This window comes from Gobius niger, assembly GCF_951799975.1.
Source record: "Gobius niger genome assembly, chromosome: 1".
In the NCBI taxonomy this organism is placed as follows: Eukaryota; Metazoa; Chordata; class Actinopteri; order Gobiiformes; family Gobiidae; genus Gobius; species Gobius niger.
This window is the reverse complement of record NC_136852.1, coordinates 69,669,029-69,687,841: the sequence shown is the minus strand read 5'-3', so window position 1 is coordinate 69,687,841 and position 18,813 is coordinate 69,669,029. Positions and strand designations below refer to the sequence as shown.

The window sequence follows — 18,813 nt, the reverse complement described above, 5'->3', positions numbered from 1 at the left end:
AATAAACTAAAATTATGGACTTAAAGGGGCAAGATGCAAGTTAGCAATTTTATACTCACTACTGCCACCTCAGGTCGTACGTGTAACTGCAGCTTCTATATTAAGCTCGTGCATGACGGCACTTCAGACCCGAAGTGACACCGTTTTGAGTGAAAGTGCAGGATTTTAGAGGCAGTTGTGGTGAACTGGTCTGAGCTCATTCTACACATTAGGACATTGTTGGGAGGTAAATGAATACATCATTTTAACATTTTTAATCTCTGTATAGTCCCTTTGAAATGGAACTGAATTAAGTCTTGATAAAAAAAATGTTTGTTTTAACTTCAGGCTGTGCAAAAGCCTGTGTAAATCTCAGCTGGAAGGAATTCTGCTAAATTGTATCTTCTCGCCGTATGAATATTGCGTCACCCAATATTGCAATAACAATACTGTGGCAACATTCAGCTGCCCTAGTTACAAGTTTGCTTTCTTTCTGATATTCTAACAATCTGTCACATCCCAGAGTCACGCGGACACAAACATGGCGTGTTTATTGCGTGAAGTTAGTGTCTGTCTTCACTCGACTGCACTCGGGTCATATCCATGTACACAGGCTGCTGGCACACCTGTGGTCCGACTCCCGGCATATTTCACACCCGATTAGAGCCAGCCTTCGCAAACAGACAGGGGCGGCTGGTCGGGGCGCAGAGCGAGCACTGAAGAGGCACTTAATGTAATCACCAACTCGAGTGACGCGAGCCGGTAACTGCCTCTGGTCAAGTGAGGAGACGGCAAAGATGGATTCAAGTTTCTCCCTGTGATTAACCTCTTGGCTTTAAAGAGCGCGCGCCCGAACCTTTTGGATTCGGCGAAGTCGAGAGCGATCTGTGGTGTTTTAATGTTTTAATCCTGAAGCTGTTTGAGATTCAGTGTTTCTTAAAGGGGCTGGATGCAAGTTGGCTATTTTATGCTCTCTACTGCCACCTCAGGTCATATGTGTGACTGCACCTTCTATATTAGAGGGATATTTCAAGGATTTTTGACATAGGGCCTCATTTCCTAGTTTTCCAGAGTGTTTTTTTGTAATTTATGCAGTTCTTATGTTTGAAGAGTTTCGTGGCGCTAGGCTAATGTAAGGCTAGCGCATTTCTATGGTATCAGCTAGCCTGCATTAAAAACAGTCTGACCCGCTCCACAGTGTCATCCAGTCATCCAACGGCAACATTGGGTCCCGACTTGGGAACCACTGATGTAAAACTTTGGCATTTGCAGAAAACAGTTCTTTACTTTAGGCGACAATGTTGAGGTTCGGCCCTTGGTGTTTTGGCGATGATGGAAATCGGCCCGACTGAACACAAACTTGCCTGGTTTAGGACATGCCTGGAACATGTAGGGGGAGGAAAAAACTTAATTTTAACATTTTTAAACTCCCTATAGTCCCTTAAAGAAGATTATTTTTGTTTTTCTTTTCCAGAGTAACTCTATGCTTCCCGAAAGCCTAAGAAATTCAGACAAGCGACGCAACGGACCAGAGTTTACCAATGACACCAAGAAACGCAAGGTGGAGGACAAGGACTCGAGTCACTACGTAAGTCTGGATTCAGTGACGATGGCCGTGCAGTTCATCGTAGCCGTGCTTTAAATAGTGGACTTCTTCTTTGCAGGACAGCGATGGAGAGAAAAGTGACGACAACTTGGTGGTAGACGTTTCAAATGAGGTCCGTTTTGTTCACTGGGAAACATCTCCATGGGTGATTTACAAGTGTAAAGTGTGATGTTTTGACTCCGCAGGACCCTGCCTCTCCCCGCGGAACGCCCCTGCCTTCTCCACGGGAAAACGGTCTGGATAAAGCCCGCCTTCTGAAGAAAGACCCGTGCAGTCCCGCCTCTACCGCCTCCTCCGCGAGCTCCTCCTCCCTCAAATCCAAAGAGATGGCCATGGTGAGCAGCCGGCAGACCCGACCACAGCATGCACAGATCGGTGTCAAGCATGTCGCTTTTATATATTTCTTTTTCCTGTAGAGAGAGAAGGCCGGAACACCAGGGCTGAAGTCCAGCACTCCCACGCCTCGAGGAGACTCCACCCCAGGGCCCAGCTCCACCCCTGGCATCAGACCCAGCCTCGGCAAACCCCCCTCCATGGAGATCGCACACCCACCTGGTAAGTACCCAATGCCCCTCTGTAACCGCCCTGTAACCCCTCTGGGACTGAGGAATGATCTCAATCGGAATAAAATTGTGTTTTTAATGGTGACATTTACCAAGTCTCCAAAAGGATCTACAGTAGATCAGAAAAAATTGAATTAGGCCTAAACTCATGCAGCCTTAAAGGGATATTTCAGGTTTTTTTGACATAGGGCCTCATTTCCTAGTTATCCAGAGTGTTGCTGATTTCTGGAGATATTTTTTTTTTGTAATTCATGCAGTTTCGTGGCGCTAGGCTAATGCAAGGCTAGTGCATGTCTATGGTATCAGCGAGCCTGCATTAAAAACAGTCCGACCCACTCCACAGTGCACCTGAGGCAAATCACTTATAACGCCAGACTAACCATATAAATGTCTGTGTCGATAGAGTAATTTTAACCATTTTGCATTTAAAAGAACTTATATTTGAGCAGCATCAGCTTTGTGGTTGTATAAGCTACGCAGCGGCGGAGTGATCTGCTAGAAAATAGTCCCTCAAAATGCGATCATTCATGTGATGCAAGGTCAGTTATATTCCAAGAAATATTCATCATCATCATTCTTTTTTCAGACTCTAGGTCCATAGTATAAAAAGACATATATATATAGACACGACTCACATAAATAATACAAGATTATAATAGACAGCTATACCAATGTTTCCATAAAGGAGACTGGTACTGCGCAGCACAAGACCTGGGGTTCACCAGAGCCACCACCAAAGAGTTCACAGAGTCGTTGAGGCGACAAATGAATTTAAAATACAAAGTCATTAGTGCCTGAAAGCTGTTGACACGAGCCTGGCAGAACCGCAGACTGGCACTACTGGACCTGGGCTTTTTTAATAGCATCCTACAAGCATCATTATATGTGACTTTGAGCTTCTGTAACGTGGCTTTTCTATATTTACACCACAGAGGAGCTGTGTACAGAGGTGTGCAGAAACTTCTAAACAGATTAATTTTCACACTGTCAGAGCACATGTGAAATTTCTTGACAAGAATATTTGCTTGGGCATAAATTATACGACACTATCATCGTCACAAAGGTGGTCTGTAATAAAGTGACCTAATATTCTATCAACACAGACATTTATATGGTTAGTCTGGTGTTATAAGTGATTTGCCTGAGGTGCACTGTGGAGTGGGTCAGACTGTTTTTAATGCAGGTTAGCTGATACCATAGAAATGCGCTAGCCTTGCATTAGCCTAGCGCCACGAAACTCTTCAAATATAAGAACTGCATGACTTACAACAAGGAAATGAGGCCCTATGTCAAAAATCCTGAAATATCCCTTTAATCCCCTCATATACTGTTAAAACAAGTCCACTTTTTGATATTGTCCTGTAAGAAGTCATTAATATCACGCTGTGTTTCCAGGTGCTGGCCTGAGGACCCCCCTGGCAGTGCCGGGCCCGTACCCGGGTGCCTTTGGGATGCTGCCCCACGCTGCAGGGATGAACGGGGAGCTGGCCGGAGCAGCCGGAGCTGCTGCTTATGCCGCTGGACTCCACAACATGTCTCCTCAGATGAGCGCCGCTGCCGCCGCCGCTGTGGCCGCTTACGGACGCTCCCCCATGGTCAGTCCCGCACTCCTTTGCCAGTCTGCGCTGTCACTTCAATACAGTCAGGCCCATAAATGAAGGCACAGAGACGGACTTGTTTTTTTTTCTGACCTGTTCATCAAAAGTTCTTCAAGATGTTATGAATCTAACGGCCATGCTGCAATAAAGGCCTTTTACCAATACTTTTCCTTGAGTGCCTCAGTTTTGTTTCTTTTTAAAGGGATATTTCAGGATTTTTGACATAGGGCCTCATTTCCTAGTCATCCAGAGTGTTGCTGATTTCTGGAGATTTTTTTTTTTTTTAATTCATGCAGTTCTTATATTTGAGGAGTTAAGTGGCGCTAGGCTAGTGCAAAGCTAGTGCATTTCTATGGTATGAGCTAGCCTGCATTAATAACAGTCTATAGTGCACCTGAGGCAAATCACTCATAACGCCAGACTAACCATATAGATGTCTGTGTCGATAGAATAATTTTGACCATTATGCATTTAAAATAACTTATATTTGAGCAGCATCAGCTTCGTGGTTGTATAAGCTACGCAGCGGCGGAGTGATCTGCTACAAAATAGTCCCTCAAAATGCGATCATTCATGTGATACAAGGTCAGTTTTATTCCAAAAATTATTCTATGGACACAGACATTTATATGGTTAGTCTGGTGTTATAAGTGATTTGCCTCAGGTGCTCTGGAGCGGGTCAGACCGTTTTTAATGCAGGCTAGCTGATACCATAGAGATGCACTAGCCTAGCACCACTTAACTCTTCACAACACTCTGGATAACTAGGAAATGAGGCCCTGTGTCAAAAATCCTGAAACATCCCTTTAAAGCCAAATGCTGATCCCTGCACCAAAGTAAGATCTTTCGAAAAAGAACCAGTACATCCAAGCATTACACCTGCATGTTTTAGTTTGCTTGTTCTTCAAGATGTAGATGAGTTTTAGGAAAGCGTAATGCAGTGGAAAAGCCTAAGTAAACATGCGTCAGCCTCTGGTATGAGTCGCTTCTTGTAGGAGTGGCCTGCTGTAAACGCCGTGTGTCACAGGTGGAGCTGCTGTTGGCCCGGGCTGGTGTTTTCCTGTGCGCTCCACTTGATCAGCTCATCACTCTCCTTCCGTGTTTGCAGAGCGTTCACGAGAGTGTTTAAAAAGGCTTTAGCGCGGTACAGCTGTGGCAGTGTGTCCGCGGGCTGTGTACCCAGCGCAGCGAGCCCCGCTGTTTGCAGACTCCTCACTCACACGGCGCTCGGAGTGTTTGCGTTCCTGTCAGGCGACGCTGTTTGACCTGTGCGTCTGTGTTTCCTCCTCAGGTGGGCTTTGATCCGCATCCGCACATGAGAGTCCCCGGAATGCCCCCCAGCCTGACGGGGATCCCCGGGGGAAAACCGTGAGTATTTTCATTCATGGATTTATTCTTTTTTTGAACGGTGGACTCTGAAGTAAACAGTGTGAGGGGAGCCAACCTGTGTCTGGGGGATTCTGTTCAATGTAGTTTTTCCTTCACACTCACCGAGGCTCGTGGAAAAAACTGTTCATGCTGAGATTTATATTGATTGAAGTTGTCATCATCCAAGATATGTAAAAATAAAATATCAAGATAGTATTTTTTTGGCCTTGTAATGCTGTGTTCATTTGTTTTAACTAGTGAAGGGATTTATGGTTCTTTACTGGAATCATTTTTTCATAATTTATATATTGTGCTGTGTGAATGTGAGCAGCCGACAATATTGCAATTTTCTCCGGGATCAATAAAGTATATATCTCTCTTTTTTTTTTCTTTTTTTTAACTTTCTTTTTTTTTCCTTTCTTTTTTTCATCATGGCGACATAAACGAAAGGAAAATGAGGATGAAAACACAAAAAAAGTCAAAAACAATGAAAAAGTGGTAAAAAAAAAAAAAAAAAACAATGACAACACGGCAACAATGCAAGGAAAAAGATCCATTTAGATCAGTTTTGTTGGTCCAAGCTTTCAAATTAGGCGTTCAGACTGGCCTATAGTCTCAGATTTGGGTAAAACCTAACTGGAGAAAATGCACTTGGTTAAGGTGGGGGATAAGAGGTTAATTATACCAGCCAGAAAACTCATCATCTAATACTTGGGCGCTGGTACTTTTTGATTTAAATCATGTAAAATTTAAATTTCAAAATGTTCTTAAGTTGGTTAAAATAATGTCACTAAGGTTATAGAAGAAACAAAAAATGTTTAAACAAAATGAACAATACATACAAATGAATACAAATGACAACAAAACAAACCATGGGAGGGGGGGAGCAGCACACAATTGTTCTCCGTACTTTTGTTCCATTTTAAACTATTATTATAATTTATTTACTATTATATGTTTATTATTTTAATGTACATATTGGTTATTATTGCCATCATTATTATAATTAGTGTGATTTTAACAACCAACATTTTTTTTCTTTTTCTTTTTTCCTACTAGCAGTAGTAGCAGCAGTAATAGTATTTTATTATTGTTGTTGCGCTACTGCATAAATCACATTTAGTGTGAAAAGCTTGAGAACAACTGTATTACATGGTTACCTTTGCAATGAATGGACACAAGTGTGGGACATCAATGGATCTTTAAATATCACACTAATACTTATAATGATGTTAGTTCTGTACCACTTATTCCTTACACCAGTGGTTCCCAAAGTGGGGTCCTCAGAGGCACTACAGGGTGGCCCCAAAGCTTGTCTGCAAAACAAGTACAATGAAAAAAGTTCATTTTGATTGAAAATCCATTTATCTGGACAAATGCACCAGTTTAAACCAGTATTTAGCCGACTGTCATTACTAGATGTTACTTTTTATGTCATTTTAGCTGTAAAATTCTAAAAAATTCCTTTGAATGGAGGGGTCCGCGATGTCCCGGACTTTGGGAATAGCTGCTTTACACAATCAGCCACAAACACATATAAAAGAACAACAACATTGTTTGGAAAATGTCATCTAATAATAATAATACATTTTATTAGTGTAGCGTCCCAGATTAATACATGAAGCGTAAAAGTGGGTCTTGTGTTTGGTCTTTTATCTTCCATATGTGCACAAATTCCACCATAAGAGCTAAAAACATAAACAATGTACAATAGAACAAACCATAAACAAGTAAGCATGTTGCATAAAGTGACTTAAGCAATACCTTTTTCCCCTTCAATCTGGGAGCTAAAATCAGGGCCATCAAGCGCCATGTTCCTCCCCACAATGACATGTACAAATTCAAACACTTCCTGGCTCTCTCCACAGGAAGTGATGCCATAGGACAGGAAGTACTTCAAAATATTAAGTTCACTACAATTGGTATTGCACTTTACACATGAAATCACAAGTACTAGGCCATTTACTGTCCATAGTCTGTATCCTCTAAGCATAAGTAGCTCTCTGCTGTTTTTGTTCAGTAAAAGTAGCTCGCGGGCTAACAGGTTAGCGCCCCCTGCTGTGTGCTGAAGTTTTCTTGACCTAAACTCTTTCTACTTGTTCTCACTCAGTTTCCTCTTTGCGTTGCAGTGCGTACTCCTTCCACGTAGCGGCGGACGGGCAGATGCAGCCCGTCCCCTTCCCTCCGGACGCGCTGGTGGGCCCGGGCATCCCGCGCCACGCCCGGCAGATCAACACCCTGAACCACGGCGAGGTGGTGTGCGCCGTCACCATCAGTAACCCCACGCGGCACGTTTACACTGGAGGGAAGGGCTGCGTCAAAGTGTGGGACATCAGTCACCCCGGCAACAAGAGCCCCGTGTCCCAGCTCGACTGCCTGGTAAGACACAGCCCAGCGGCACATTCAGGATCCCCCTGGAGAAGTTATTTGTGAATGAAATTGCATTAATTTGTTGTAGGGGGATGTTTATAACTGACTTGAGGATGGCGATAACGATAATGTGATATTTTCCAAAACATTTCCCCATAAAACTGTATCAAAATGAGGGAAAATAAAATTCCTAAACGGGACCAAACCAAAGCTTAAATTAGAGGTCAACCGATGTGGGTTTTTCTTTTTTTTTTTTATCAACGTTTTATTGGTGTAATGCCATTATTGCATTTACAATTTTATCTGTATACAGGCATAGCACACTTTATTCCCCATTTCTTTTCCCCAATTCCCCTTGAGATGGGCATCATATCTGTTGAATCATCAAATGATACCAAAAACGGATGCACTGAAGGCAATTCCTTAAAGAAAGATGAAAACAGAACAAATAGAAATGAAAACAAGAGAAAAAAAATAGAAGATAAATTTAAAAAAGGAAAAAGAAAAAAACAAAATAATAATAATGAAATAAAATATGACGATGTGGGTTTTTCTAAGGCCGATGCCGATATTTGGGGATTGTTGTTGGCCGATGCCGATATGCTTGGCCGATATTTTCAACTGATATCTTTGGCTGATTTTTCCATTTGTCTGTATGTTTGTTTATGAGGCACATTTCATACACAAAGCAACACAATGCGTGCCTTACTGAAGCATAGCTTAGCATTAGCATACGGTTGCTAGCTGTGGCATTTTTCAATCAAAAATACAATTGCAGAGGTTAAAACTACCTCAGTGATTGAATTCTCCCGGTTCTTAGCTTCAAAATACTGCAAAGCAGCTGCAGCCTCACTCTCCCCCACAACCAGGAGCAGTGGCAGATATTTTAATAAATACTGGACTCACATAAGAAGAGAACTGCAGGCGGCTTTTCTTTGGCTGCATCTTAACCCCAACCTGAACCGAGCACGTTTTCTCCAGTTTGGCTTTACCCAAATATAAAAGCGTCTTGAACAAAGCGTCAAAACAGCGACGAAAACGAGGATGAAAATACACAAAAAAAGACCCAAAAAAGAGCAATAAAACACAATAAACAAGTGACAAAAACACGATAAAAAAGTGATGAAAAAGCAAGAATTTAGCAACAAAAATGTGCCAGAAAAGCAACAATTACACAATGAAAAAAGCGATAGAAACACAAGTAAAGACTGACGATCAGTTTGTAGGTCTTAGCTTTCAAATGAGGCGTCACACTGGCCTATAGGCTGTAAGCTCCAGTCGAGAAGCTTTTAGATTTGGGTGAAGTCGAACTGGAGAAAATGTCCTCGGTTAAGGCAGCTTCAGGGATAGTTTCCGGTTTCCTACAGCACAGTAGCGCTTAGTGCAGGGGTCTTCAACCGGCGGCCCATGGGCCAAATCTGGTCTGCGAGATGATTCAATCCGGCCCCTGACTTGTAGAGCACAAATTCCTGAGTTTGTCAAAAAAGAAAGTAAGTCTCTAGCCCATTCCTTTGCGGAGTTGTGTGGTTTTTTTTAAAGAAATAACCAGAATGCTCACTCCAGCCACTAGGAGGCAGCTTAAAGAAAGAAAGGAAAGAATTCCACAGGTGTCCAGCAGAGGGCACTGACATAAGAGATCAGGATGTAAACAACACATTACACCGAGGTTACAGTCCTGTCAGGCTCCAGTGCACTCTGTCTTTTCCCTGCACCGTTGCATCTTCATCAAATCCGTTCTTGCTGTGTTCCCCCTGACAGAACCGTGACAACTACATCCGCTCGTGCCGGCTCCTGCCCGACGGCCGGACGCTAATCGTGGGCGGCGAGGCGAGCACGTTGTCCATCTGGGACCTGGCCACGCCCACCCCGCGGATAAAGGCGGAGCTGACCTCCTCGGCGCCGGCCTGCTACGCTTTAGCCATCAGCCCCGACTCCAAAGTGTGCTTCTCCTGCTGCAGCGACGGGAACATCGCGGTGTGGGACCTGCACAACCAGACGCTAGTCAGGTACGGGACATGGAGCAGAGAGAGCAAATATAGTGGCTTTAGAGTTTTAACCGCACTGCTCTGTACCAGGGGATTTGACTGTATGATTGAGTGATGTGTGTTGTCACTTTGGGTGTTTATTGAACCGCCCTGGTGTCCTGTCTGGGTCCTGTAGGCAGTTCCAGGGCCACACAGACGGAGCCAGCTGTATCGACATTTCCAACGATGGCACCAAGCTGTGGACCGGGGGCCTGGACAACACGGTGCGCTCGTGGGATCTGAGGGAGGGCCGGCAGCTGCAGCAGCACGACTTCACTTCACAGGTGCGCAACATGGGAACGCTTATCTGATGGTTATCTGTGCCGCGTTTGTGTATTTGTCCAAACACAGACTTGGGTTAGTGTTAATGTCAGCCTTTCTAGGGACTGCAGAGGTCACTCGCTTTATTTTTATTCTTAACTCTAGGCAAGTTTGCGTCGTGGAGGCCGATTTGCATCATTGCCTAAACACCGAAGGACCAAACCTCAACATTGTAGCCTAAAGTAAAGGACTATTTTCTGCAAATGCAAATGTTTTACATCAGTGGTTCCCAAGTGGGAGGGCTTTGGGATCCACCATTACCCTTGGATGACGAGCCGAGGACCCAAATAAAACTGTAATTTGTCATATATCGTATAAAATATAGTATTTTCCACACAAGTTGTTGTTGAACAAGCAGTAAATATCCCAATAAGACTGAAATTATGATCAAAACAACCCAATTACATTGATTTTAACACAGTTAGTGTTTCCATGCAGTTTCAGATGGATAATATTGAATAAAAGTTCCCTATAGACTCGCAACCCACTGGAAATGGTTCCGTGACCCACTTTTGAGTCCCGACCCACCAGTTGAGAATCACTGTTTAACATTATATATGACCAAGCGGGATGTTCTGACAGGACATTTTTAAAATACTGACACTATTTCTCATTTTTAGACTACTTTAACAGGTATTTGACCTCTTATTTGCACAATAATGTTTCACACAATCATCTTAGTGGCCAGAGGTTCTGTGCTGGAGGGCCAGAATTGGTCCCCGGGCCTGACATTGCCGACCCCTGTCTTAAACTATTCCAGACTTAGATCATGTTATAACAAATGTAATTCCTCGCTGCGAAATGTTGACGTTTCCAGTGACTTTGGGAAGTCATGGCCTTGGATTTTGGTGATACTGAAAGTGTTTAACCTCTTAACCCCCGCCTGAACTGTGCACAATTTTCTCCAGTTCAGCTGTACCCAAATCTAAAAGCTTCTTGAAAAAAGCATCAAAATCGTGACAAAAACGAGACTTAAAGGAGGACGAAAACACAGACAAAAAAGCATCAAAGAGCGACAAAAAGTCATGAAAAAATAATAAAACAGCAACAAAAAATAGACAAAAACGCAACAAAAATGTGACGGCAACCAGGGAATAATCTTATATGAGTTTTTTTTTACAGGCCGTAAGCTACAGTCAAGAAGCTCTTAGATTTAGGTAAAATTGGACATGATGTGCTTGGTTAAAGGGACTATACAGAGTTTAAAAATGTTAGAATAAAGTATTTTCATCCCCTTACATGTTCCAGCCATGTCCTATATAAATAAAGTTCTTCTTCTCCTCCTTCTCCTTCTTCTTCTCCTTCTTCTCCTTCTTCTTCTTCTTCTTCTTCTTCTTCTTCTTCTTCTTCTTCTTCTTCTTCTCTTTCTTCTCCTTCTCCGAATAGCCGTCATGCACGAGCTTAAAGGGATATTTCAGGATTTTTGACATATGGCCTCATTTCCTAGTTATCCAGAGTGTTGCTGATTTCTGGATTTTTTTTGTTTGTAATTCATGCAGTTCTTATATTTAAAGAGTTTCGTGGCGCTAGGCTAATGCAAGGCTAGCACATTTCTACGATATCAGCTAGCCTGCATTAAAAACTGACCCGCTCCACAGAGCACCTGAGGCAAATCACTTATAACACCAGACTAACCATATAAATGTCTGAAATCATTCCCCACCCTCGTCATCTCGCTGCATGTAACTGGTCAAATGGATCATTAACGCCACCTTTTCGTCTTAGATCTTCTCCCTGGGCTACTGTCCGACCGGGGAGTGGCTGGCCGTGGGGATGGAGAGCAGCAACGTGGAGGTCCTTCACGTCACGAAACCAGACAAGTACCAGCTCCACCTGCACGAGAGCTGTGTCCTGTCGCTACAGTTCGCCTACTGTGGTGAGTATGGGCTCGCAGTGCTCTGTTTGAACTCTCAGTGTTGTGGTCTAAAACCCAAATATTCCCGTCCTAGGTAAATGGTTTGTGAGCACAGGAAAAGACAACCTACTGAACGCTTGGAGGACACCCTACGGCGCCAGCATATTCCAGGTGGGAATGATCATCTTTCTGCATCGCTTTTTTGATTCACGTGTGTCAAAGAGTGTGTTTACAAGGGCTCAATTTTCCCATATATTATATTTTTGAGCACATTTTGCTCATCCACTACATCCTGAGCAGATGACAGTGACGGCAGATTGTGGATGATTCCCTTCCTTTACCCGTCCTGGGGCTGTTTTTTGCCACGGACACAGACCAGGGAGCACTGGGTCAAGGGTCGAAGCCGGGGCTAGTGGGAGAGAGTGGAGCTGATGGAGTTCACCGATAGTTAGTGGAGGGAGAACTTTATCCGGCTCCGTGTCATGGTCGACCCCTCTGTGCGTTAATCGTAAACCAACATGGCGGCGAGTCCAAAAGCCTCCTGTTTCTGGAGTTTCTGGAGTCCTTTTATATTAAAGGAATAGTTCACCGTTTTTCCATACTGAGATATGTTCTTACCTGAGCTTAGACGAGTTGATTCGTACCTGTCTGGTCTTTGCGCCCGTGGAAGAGCGTGGTAGCTTCCAACTTCACCCCCGTTTGCAGCTATAGGAATACATTGGGAGAGACCAAATGCTAGCAACATCTTTGGTCTTTTTGCGGGACTGAGGGCACACAGTTCTTCCATACTGTGATATGTTCTTACCTGAGCTTAGACGAGTTGATACGTACTGTACCTGTCTGGTCTTTGTGCGTGCCGCTGGAGGACAATGGTCACTTCCAACTTCACCCCGTTTGGAGCTATAGGAATACATTGGGAGAGACCAAATGCTAACAACATCTTTGGTCTTTATGCATGACTGAGGGTACGCACAAACACTCAACTCGTCTAAGCTCAGGTAAGAACATATCTCAGTATGGAAAAACTGTGAACTATTCCTTTAATATAAAAGGACTCCAGAACCAGAAACTCCAGAAACAGGAGGATTTTGGACTCGCTGCCGCCGCCATGTTTGTTTACGATTAACATTGGGAAGTTACGTAAAACCGGAAATAGCGAATACATGCTGTTAGATCACGGTTACAGTCAGAGAATCCCAGCCGGAGAATCTGGGTTTCTCATTACCGGGAAACTGCTTTATTTCGGGTTTCAAAGTATTAAAAACTCCCAATAATAACCGGGAAAGTCGAGCCCTCAAAATGGTGCTGCTCATATTTGGACGGACAGTTGCCTGATAAAACAAATTGCTCAGCGTTTTACTTTCCCCCTCATATTGTGCCGCCCTAATATTGACTTTTATTCACTCTTGTTTTGTGTGTTTTTCTACTTTTTCCAAAACTTTCATGTGCTTTTTCTCTTGCAGTCGAAGGAGTCCTCGTCCGTGCTCAGCTGCGACATCTCGGTTGACGACAAGTACATCGTCACCGGTTCGGGAGACAAGAAGGCCACTGTGTACGAAGTCATCTACTAAAAACTACCACTCGAACAGGGAGCTATCCTGGATCCCGGATTGGACTCGGAGTTAATACCTCCAGAATACGGACCGCGATGGAGCGTTTTTACACGGAGGACAATCGGACTCGATCGACTCCCGAGAAGCGACTGCTCTATCGCAAAGGAACTATGCGAGCAGAACAGAGACGCGGATAACCCGGCGGCCATGTTGGAAAGGACAACCCTGAAGAGACTGTTTATCAGACAGCCCTTTTTTCTTTGACCCTAGAACCTCAGCTTGCCATTGTAATACACGTCGCGTTTATGTTGTCCAGGCATCGTTGCTAAAATGTGATTAAACGTCGTACAAGTAGCTCTCAAAAAGCTATCAAGTGTTTTAACAGTAACTGGACCAATGTTTGATAATCTCTTCGAAGAAATTCCTGCTTTAGAAACGGCTCAGAATATATACATCGCGAAGAAACTAATAAATAAATATTCTATACCACATTAAATGATATGAAGTGATGTTTAAGTCAGGCCCGTCTCCCACACGAATGTCTTACGAAAGCGGGACCAACTCACGCAGTGGCTTCAGAAAGTTCCCACGTTTGTCTATCTCTATTTTATTATGTTACTGATACTAAACAATCTACACATTTCCCTACAGTAATGTTTTAAGGCGAGACACGGCAGGTGAAAACATAGATATTTCACGAAGTGGATAGTTTTAGCTAGTTTTCTCCCTTGATGCTTGTTTCCTGACGTTTTGTCTGTTGGTGAGCCAGCGATATCCAGGAATGTGCAGACGTGACAAAACTTTCTCCAAATTAGGTTTTTATATTTACAATATTGACTGAACTAGCGCCTATAACAGCTGGTAGCTACGGGACTGAAAGGCCTCAGGGCAAACTTCCCAATGAAAATTGGTTCGCTACAAGTTGAATACAAGTTTCACTAAACCTCAGTTAATATGGACATGCTGCATGTCATTATGAAGCACCTGGAGAATTTAAAGGACTATACGAGGTTAAAAATGGTTAAGATTAAGTATTTTCCTCCCCCTACATGTTCCAGCCATGTCCTAAGGTGTAGAATGAGCTCAGACCTGTTCACCACAACTGCCTCTAAAATCCTGCACTGAAGTAACACCGAAGTCCGAAGTGACGTCATGCAGGAGCTTAATATAGAAGCTGCAGTTACACGTAAGACCTGAGGTGACAGTAGTGAGCATAAAATGGCCGACTTGCATTAGTTTTAGCCTCCGCAATTTGTTTGAACGCCGCACAAAATGCTGCGGCTAGCAACATCATGCTTATGCTAACGGCAGCTAATCAAAGCTGAGGCAGAAACTATGACTGAATAAAGTAATAAAATAAAATTAGCCTCTGCTGGAGTGGCTAAGTATTTATGCTTTTACAGGATTATAGACCAGACTTTTGGAAATATTGGTCAAAAATAATGGCTGAGCATATCAGCCTTAGAAAAACCCATATCTGTCGACATCTAAACCACTTTAGTGATTCCAACACCAAACTTTCCAGTCAGGACAATATTTCAAAGGTTTTTCCCAAGAGATTTTTCAATTTCTAATTCCTAACCTGATTTATTGAGCTTATATCTCTAAAACTTGAATGTATTGAGTACGGTAATTTACAGCAAAAGTTTCAGCTTGACATCATTAAATATTTCCGTCCCTCCAGTGTCTCGCCTTAAAAACTGGAATTTGAAAAGTGTAGAGAAAATATGAAAACTAAGCAAAGATTTCATCGTCGTATTACAGCATAATAACATTGAAATAGCTTGTTCCGAATACTTCCTGAAGCCGCTGTACTTGTAAACAAATGGCCTTGGTAAATATTGTCTTATAAAAGAAGATATTGGCCGCGGTGACTGTGTCGAGAGAAACTATTTCATGACGTCGTGCTCATGTTTTCTGTTTGCGTGTTGGTCATTTGTATAAATGTACATATGACATTTTTTTTTTTTTTTTGGTTTTCTTACAGGACTTGCTTTAGAAACCCAGCTTTTGTACGTCTTTTACATGAACAAATCAGGAGAACTACTTAAATGGTCTTAATGCTAGCTAATCGCAATGATTGAAATGTCTAGACAATAAATGTGTTTTTGTAAATTGGTTGCTCGCGGTCTGTTTTGTTGCAGAAGTGGCTGGTATTGGTATAGATTAAATGAAAGTATCGAAAACGGGTGCCGAAAAAAATCTTATCATTAGATCCAAGATTTGATGCTGTTGGTCCTCGATGCTTGTTTCATTTTTTCTTTTTACAATTTTTCCTCAATTCTTCGAATTTATTTGCCCAATGTTTGTCCCATTTTTAACACTTTTTTCTTATTTTTTCCTATTTGCTTTACTCACTTTAGCAATTTTCTTATTACTAATATTCTCCCTATTTCCGCCATTGGTTCCCAAATGTATTTCCCAATTTTTCCCTGTTTTTGCCCCATGTTTTCCCCAATTTCTTTTTACATATTTTTTCCTTATTTTTGCCACAGTTTCTCCCAATTTTCCCCCCAAAATATATTATGTAAAAAATAAAAAGTGTATAGCATTAGCCACATAGCATAATTGCCTAAGTCATTTTGTATTGTTACAATAGCAATAATAGAATGACAATAGAAATGATAATAGAAAAACAGTGAAATATGAGTTAGGCAGTTATGCTATGTGGCTATTGATGGAAAAAGTATCGGTATCGAAAACCAAGCATCGTTAAGTATAAGTAAGCGTTTTATTTGTCATTGTACAAGCGTGCGATGAAATAGTGTTCATGGGTCAGTCCATTGTGGGCCCACCTGACCAGCATGTGTTTGGAGGTCGGGGGAACCGTAGCACCAGGAGCAAACCTGGCTTAGCTGTGAGTCTCGCCCGGATACCTCCTCGTTTGACCCTTGTTTCCTGTAGCTCCTCTGTGCTGCAGGTGTGGGGGCTCTTGGTGCCACTTCAGTGTCTCATAAGAAGAAACTTGTAGGTCTGAAATGTCTTTTTTTCATAAGCTAGCTGCTTGTTTACTTTTAAAAAGCTGCTTTCTTCAGGACCATTATGGACTCTCTCAGGGGCGGATCGAGAGGGGTGGCACGGGGTGGTAGCTGCCCCCCTGTTGTCATGTGAAGTCTCACATCTGGTCGAGAAGCTACTTTTTTGACAGGACAAAGAATTAGAGCAACTTTAGAGCTAAATAAGGTGCCAGGTGCAACTCATGTGGCTCCAAAGATGCTGATTGTTTTTATTTTATTTTTTTATTACAAAAGTTTCAATTTTACCTGAGTTAGACCCCCTACTTATATTATGTACAATGCTACTATTTGTGTTTATTTGGGGGGGGGGGCTCAGCCTGCATCTAAACAGAAAAATTGCTAAACCTTTGCTATAAACATTCGACATTGTAAAATGTGTTGCCGCCCAAGAAATGATCCCTGACCCTGCTTGCCACCCCGTGATTTTTTTTCTAGATCCGCACCTGGACTCTCTGCAACCGATCCCCACAAAAACACGGCAAAACATACAAAAGTATCCAGTAAAACGGTGTAGAACACAGAAATCACAAATGCATGTCGCAGAAAAAGGCAAAAAATGCATCGAGAGAAGGAGAAGTTGCTGCTTGTTGACACGTCGCCATAAAGTACTGGTAACAATACCCCGTCCTACATGGCCCAGAACAAAGAATCCAATGTGAGGCTCTTTTGATCGTCCAAAAGAGGAAACTGCAATCTTATTCTCAGGGGTAGATTTCCAAATTAAGCTAGTACATGTTTTGCATTGCAGGTTTTGCATCTCTGAATATCAAAATATTCATCAGCGTCATGCAAATGCAAAAGCCCGGGTTAATCTGGGTCGGCTCTGCTTTACGCAAATCACACTTAGACCTTGAAAACAACCCGGCACATGAGCACAACTTCCATTCAGAACTTGTTTTAGGCATTGTATCTGGCTTTATGACTCCCATGGTGTTCAGCGATGTTAGCAGTTTTCCAAGCGGCAGCAGCGCCCGTCTGACAGAGGCTCGTCGGCTTCAGATGACGTGACATTGAAGAGGCTACTTATCAAGAGTAATTCACATCAAGAGCGCTGGGCTGTGGAGAATTAGCCCTTCAGATAGCCCTGCCTGTGATTGAAAACCTAAAGAGAAGCTCAGTGAAGTGCTAGTCTTTTAAACAGATAATACAACACCCGTGAAATCATTTAGTTCTGGACAGGGCTGGGTCCAGACTGTCACACATCAGTGCTGATTTAAAATTCACTTGAAATCGGTCAACGTCTGCGTCAAACATTTACCAAATAGGCAAGTTGCCTACATGAAACAAATGATCTCCCTTTTAGAGGGCCTATATAATGCAAAATTGACTTTTCGGAGCTTTTAGCCATATTGTTATGCTATTTCCTTATCAAAAACACCCCAGAGTGGTTTTTGGCTTCATACACGCAGTTTTCAGCAATCCTCCTGAAAAACGACTGAGTTGTGACACTCTGAGGTTTTTTACGTCATAGTGTCAAACAGGAAAAGCACAACTTCTTTAATGTAATGCCTTACGGCCTGATTTTAATTTATTCACCTTATTACGGAAGTTCGCGTGGGCGCCGCCATGAACTGTGCCCGCCCCTTTTCTCCTATCTGTTAACATGGGACTGGAGAAGTCCACATAAAATCTGTTGGTGCAGTGTTGACATGTTGGTGCAAATGAACATTGGCCATTTTAAACAAATCAATCTACTAAACATAAGATTTCAATCCATCCATCCATCCATCCATTTTCTTCCACCTGTCCGTTTCCGGGTCGTGGGGGCAGCTGTTGGAGCTGCCCAAATCACATGGCACCAGCCCCTTATGGCTCCTCCTGCAGGTGGTGGGTCCACGGGAGGACGGCCTCACGATTCTAACCGGGCCTGTTGGTCTCTCATAAGGGGCTTCTGAACCGCTCTTTGTCTGACCCGTCACCTAGGACCTGTTTGCCCTGGGAGACCCTACCAGGGGCACGAAGCCCCCGACAACAGAGCCCTCAGGATCATTCGGGTGCTCAAACCCCTCCACCACGTTAAGGTGGCGGTTCCAGGAGGGGAAGATTTCAATATTTTAGAATAATTTCCCTCGTTCTCCGCTTAAATCAGGGGTGCCCAAAGTGCGGCCCGGGGGCCAAATGCGGCCCTGAGACCAATCTTTGGTGGCCGTCAGACTACTTGTTGAATTTCTCCAGAGATAGTACTTTTTACTCCACTCCTTATTCCACACAATTAAAACCTCAGAAGCTATAATATTTTATTGTGAGACAAAGCTGGCATCATGGTTCCAAGCCTAAATAAAGGTGGGGGGGGGGGGAATTTTCCACTGATCTTTGGCCCTCCACGCCGTACACACTTCAATATGCGGCCCTTGATGATAAAAGTTTGGACACCCCTGGCTTAAATGAATGGGCTTTGCGCTCGACCGGAAGTGTCTGTACAAGGGAAGTGCAGAGACAAAGCAAAAAGTGGCAAAAGTGGGCGGGGCGAAATAAGGTGAGTAAAACAGCTTGAAAAAAAAAGGGGAAAAAAGGAAGCGCTTCCAGGTCAGGGCTGAAAACAAACGCACCCCCTGAGCG

At 43.1% G+C, this 18,813-nt stretch overlaps 1 protein-coding gene across 4 annotated transcripts in view; it reads left to right on the top strand.

Annotated features, from left to right (window-relative positions):
* The window catches only part of LOC306959950 (transducin-like enhancer protein 1), a 41,059-nt gene extending 27,770 nt beyond the window's left edge, over positions 1-13,289 (top strand). For all 4 annotated transcript variants that reach the window (XM_079552208.1, XM_079552207.1, XM_079552206.1 and 1 more), the window contains exons 9-20: positions 1,454-1,567; positions 1,644-1,697; positions 1,771-1,920; positions 2,002-2,140; positions 3,544-3,743; positions 5,038-5,114; positions 7,244-7,493; positions 9,243-9,490; positions 9,645-9,792; positions 11,555-11,705; positions 11,779-11,855; positions 13,148-13,289. In XM_079552208.1, the coding sequence (XP_079408334.1) occupies positions 1,454-1,567; positions 1,644-1,697; positions 1,771-1,920; positions 2,002-2,140; positions 3,544-3,743; positions 5,038-5,114; positions 7,244-7,493; positions 9,243-9,490; positions 9,645-9,792; positions 11,555-11,705; positions 11,779-11,855; positions 13,148-13,255 (1,716 nt within the window). In that variant the 3' untranslated portion in view covers positions 13,256-13,289. The remainder of the gene's footprint in view (positions 1-1,453; positions 1,568-1,643; positions 1,698-1,770; positions 1,921-2,001; positions 2,141-3,543; positions 3,744-5,037; positions 5,115-7,243; positions 7,494-9,242; positions 9,491-9,644; positions 9,793-11,554; positions 11,706-11,778; positions 11,856-13,147) is intronic.
* Positions 13,290-18,813: the final 5,524 nt, after the last annotated feature.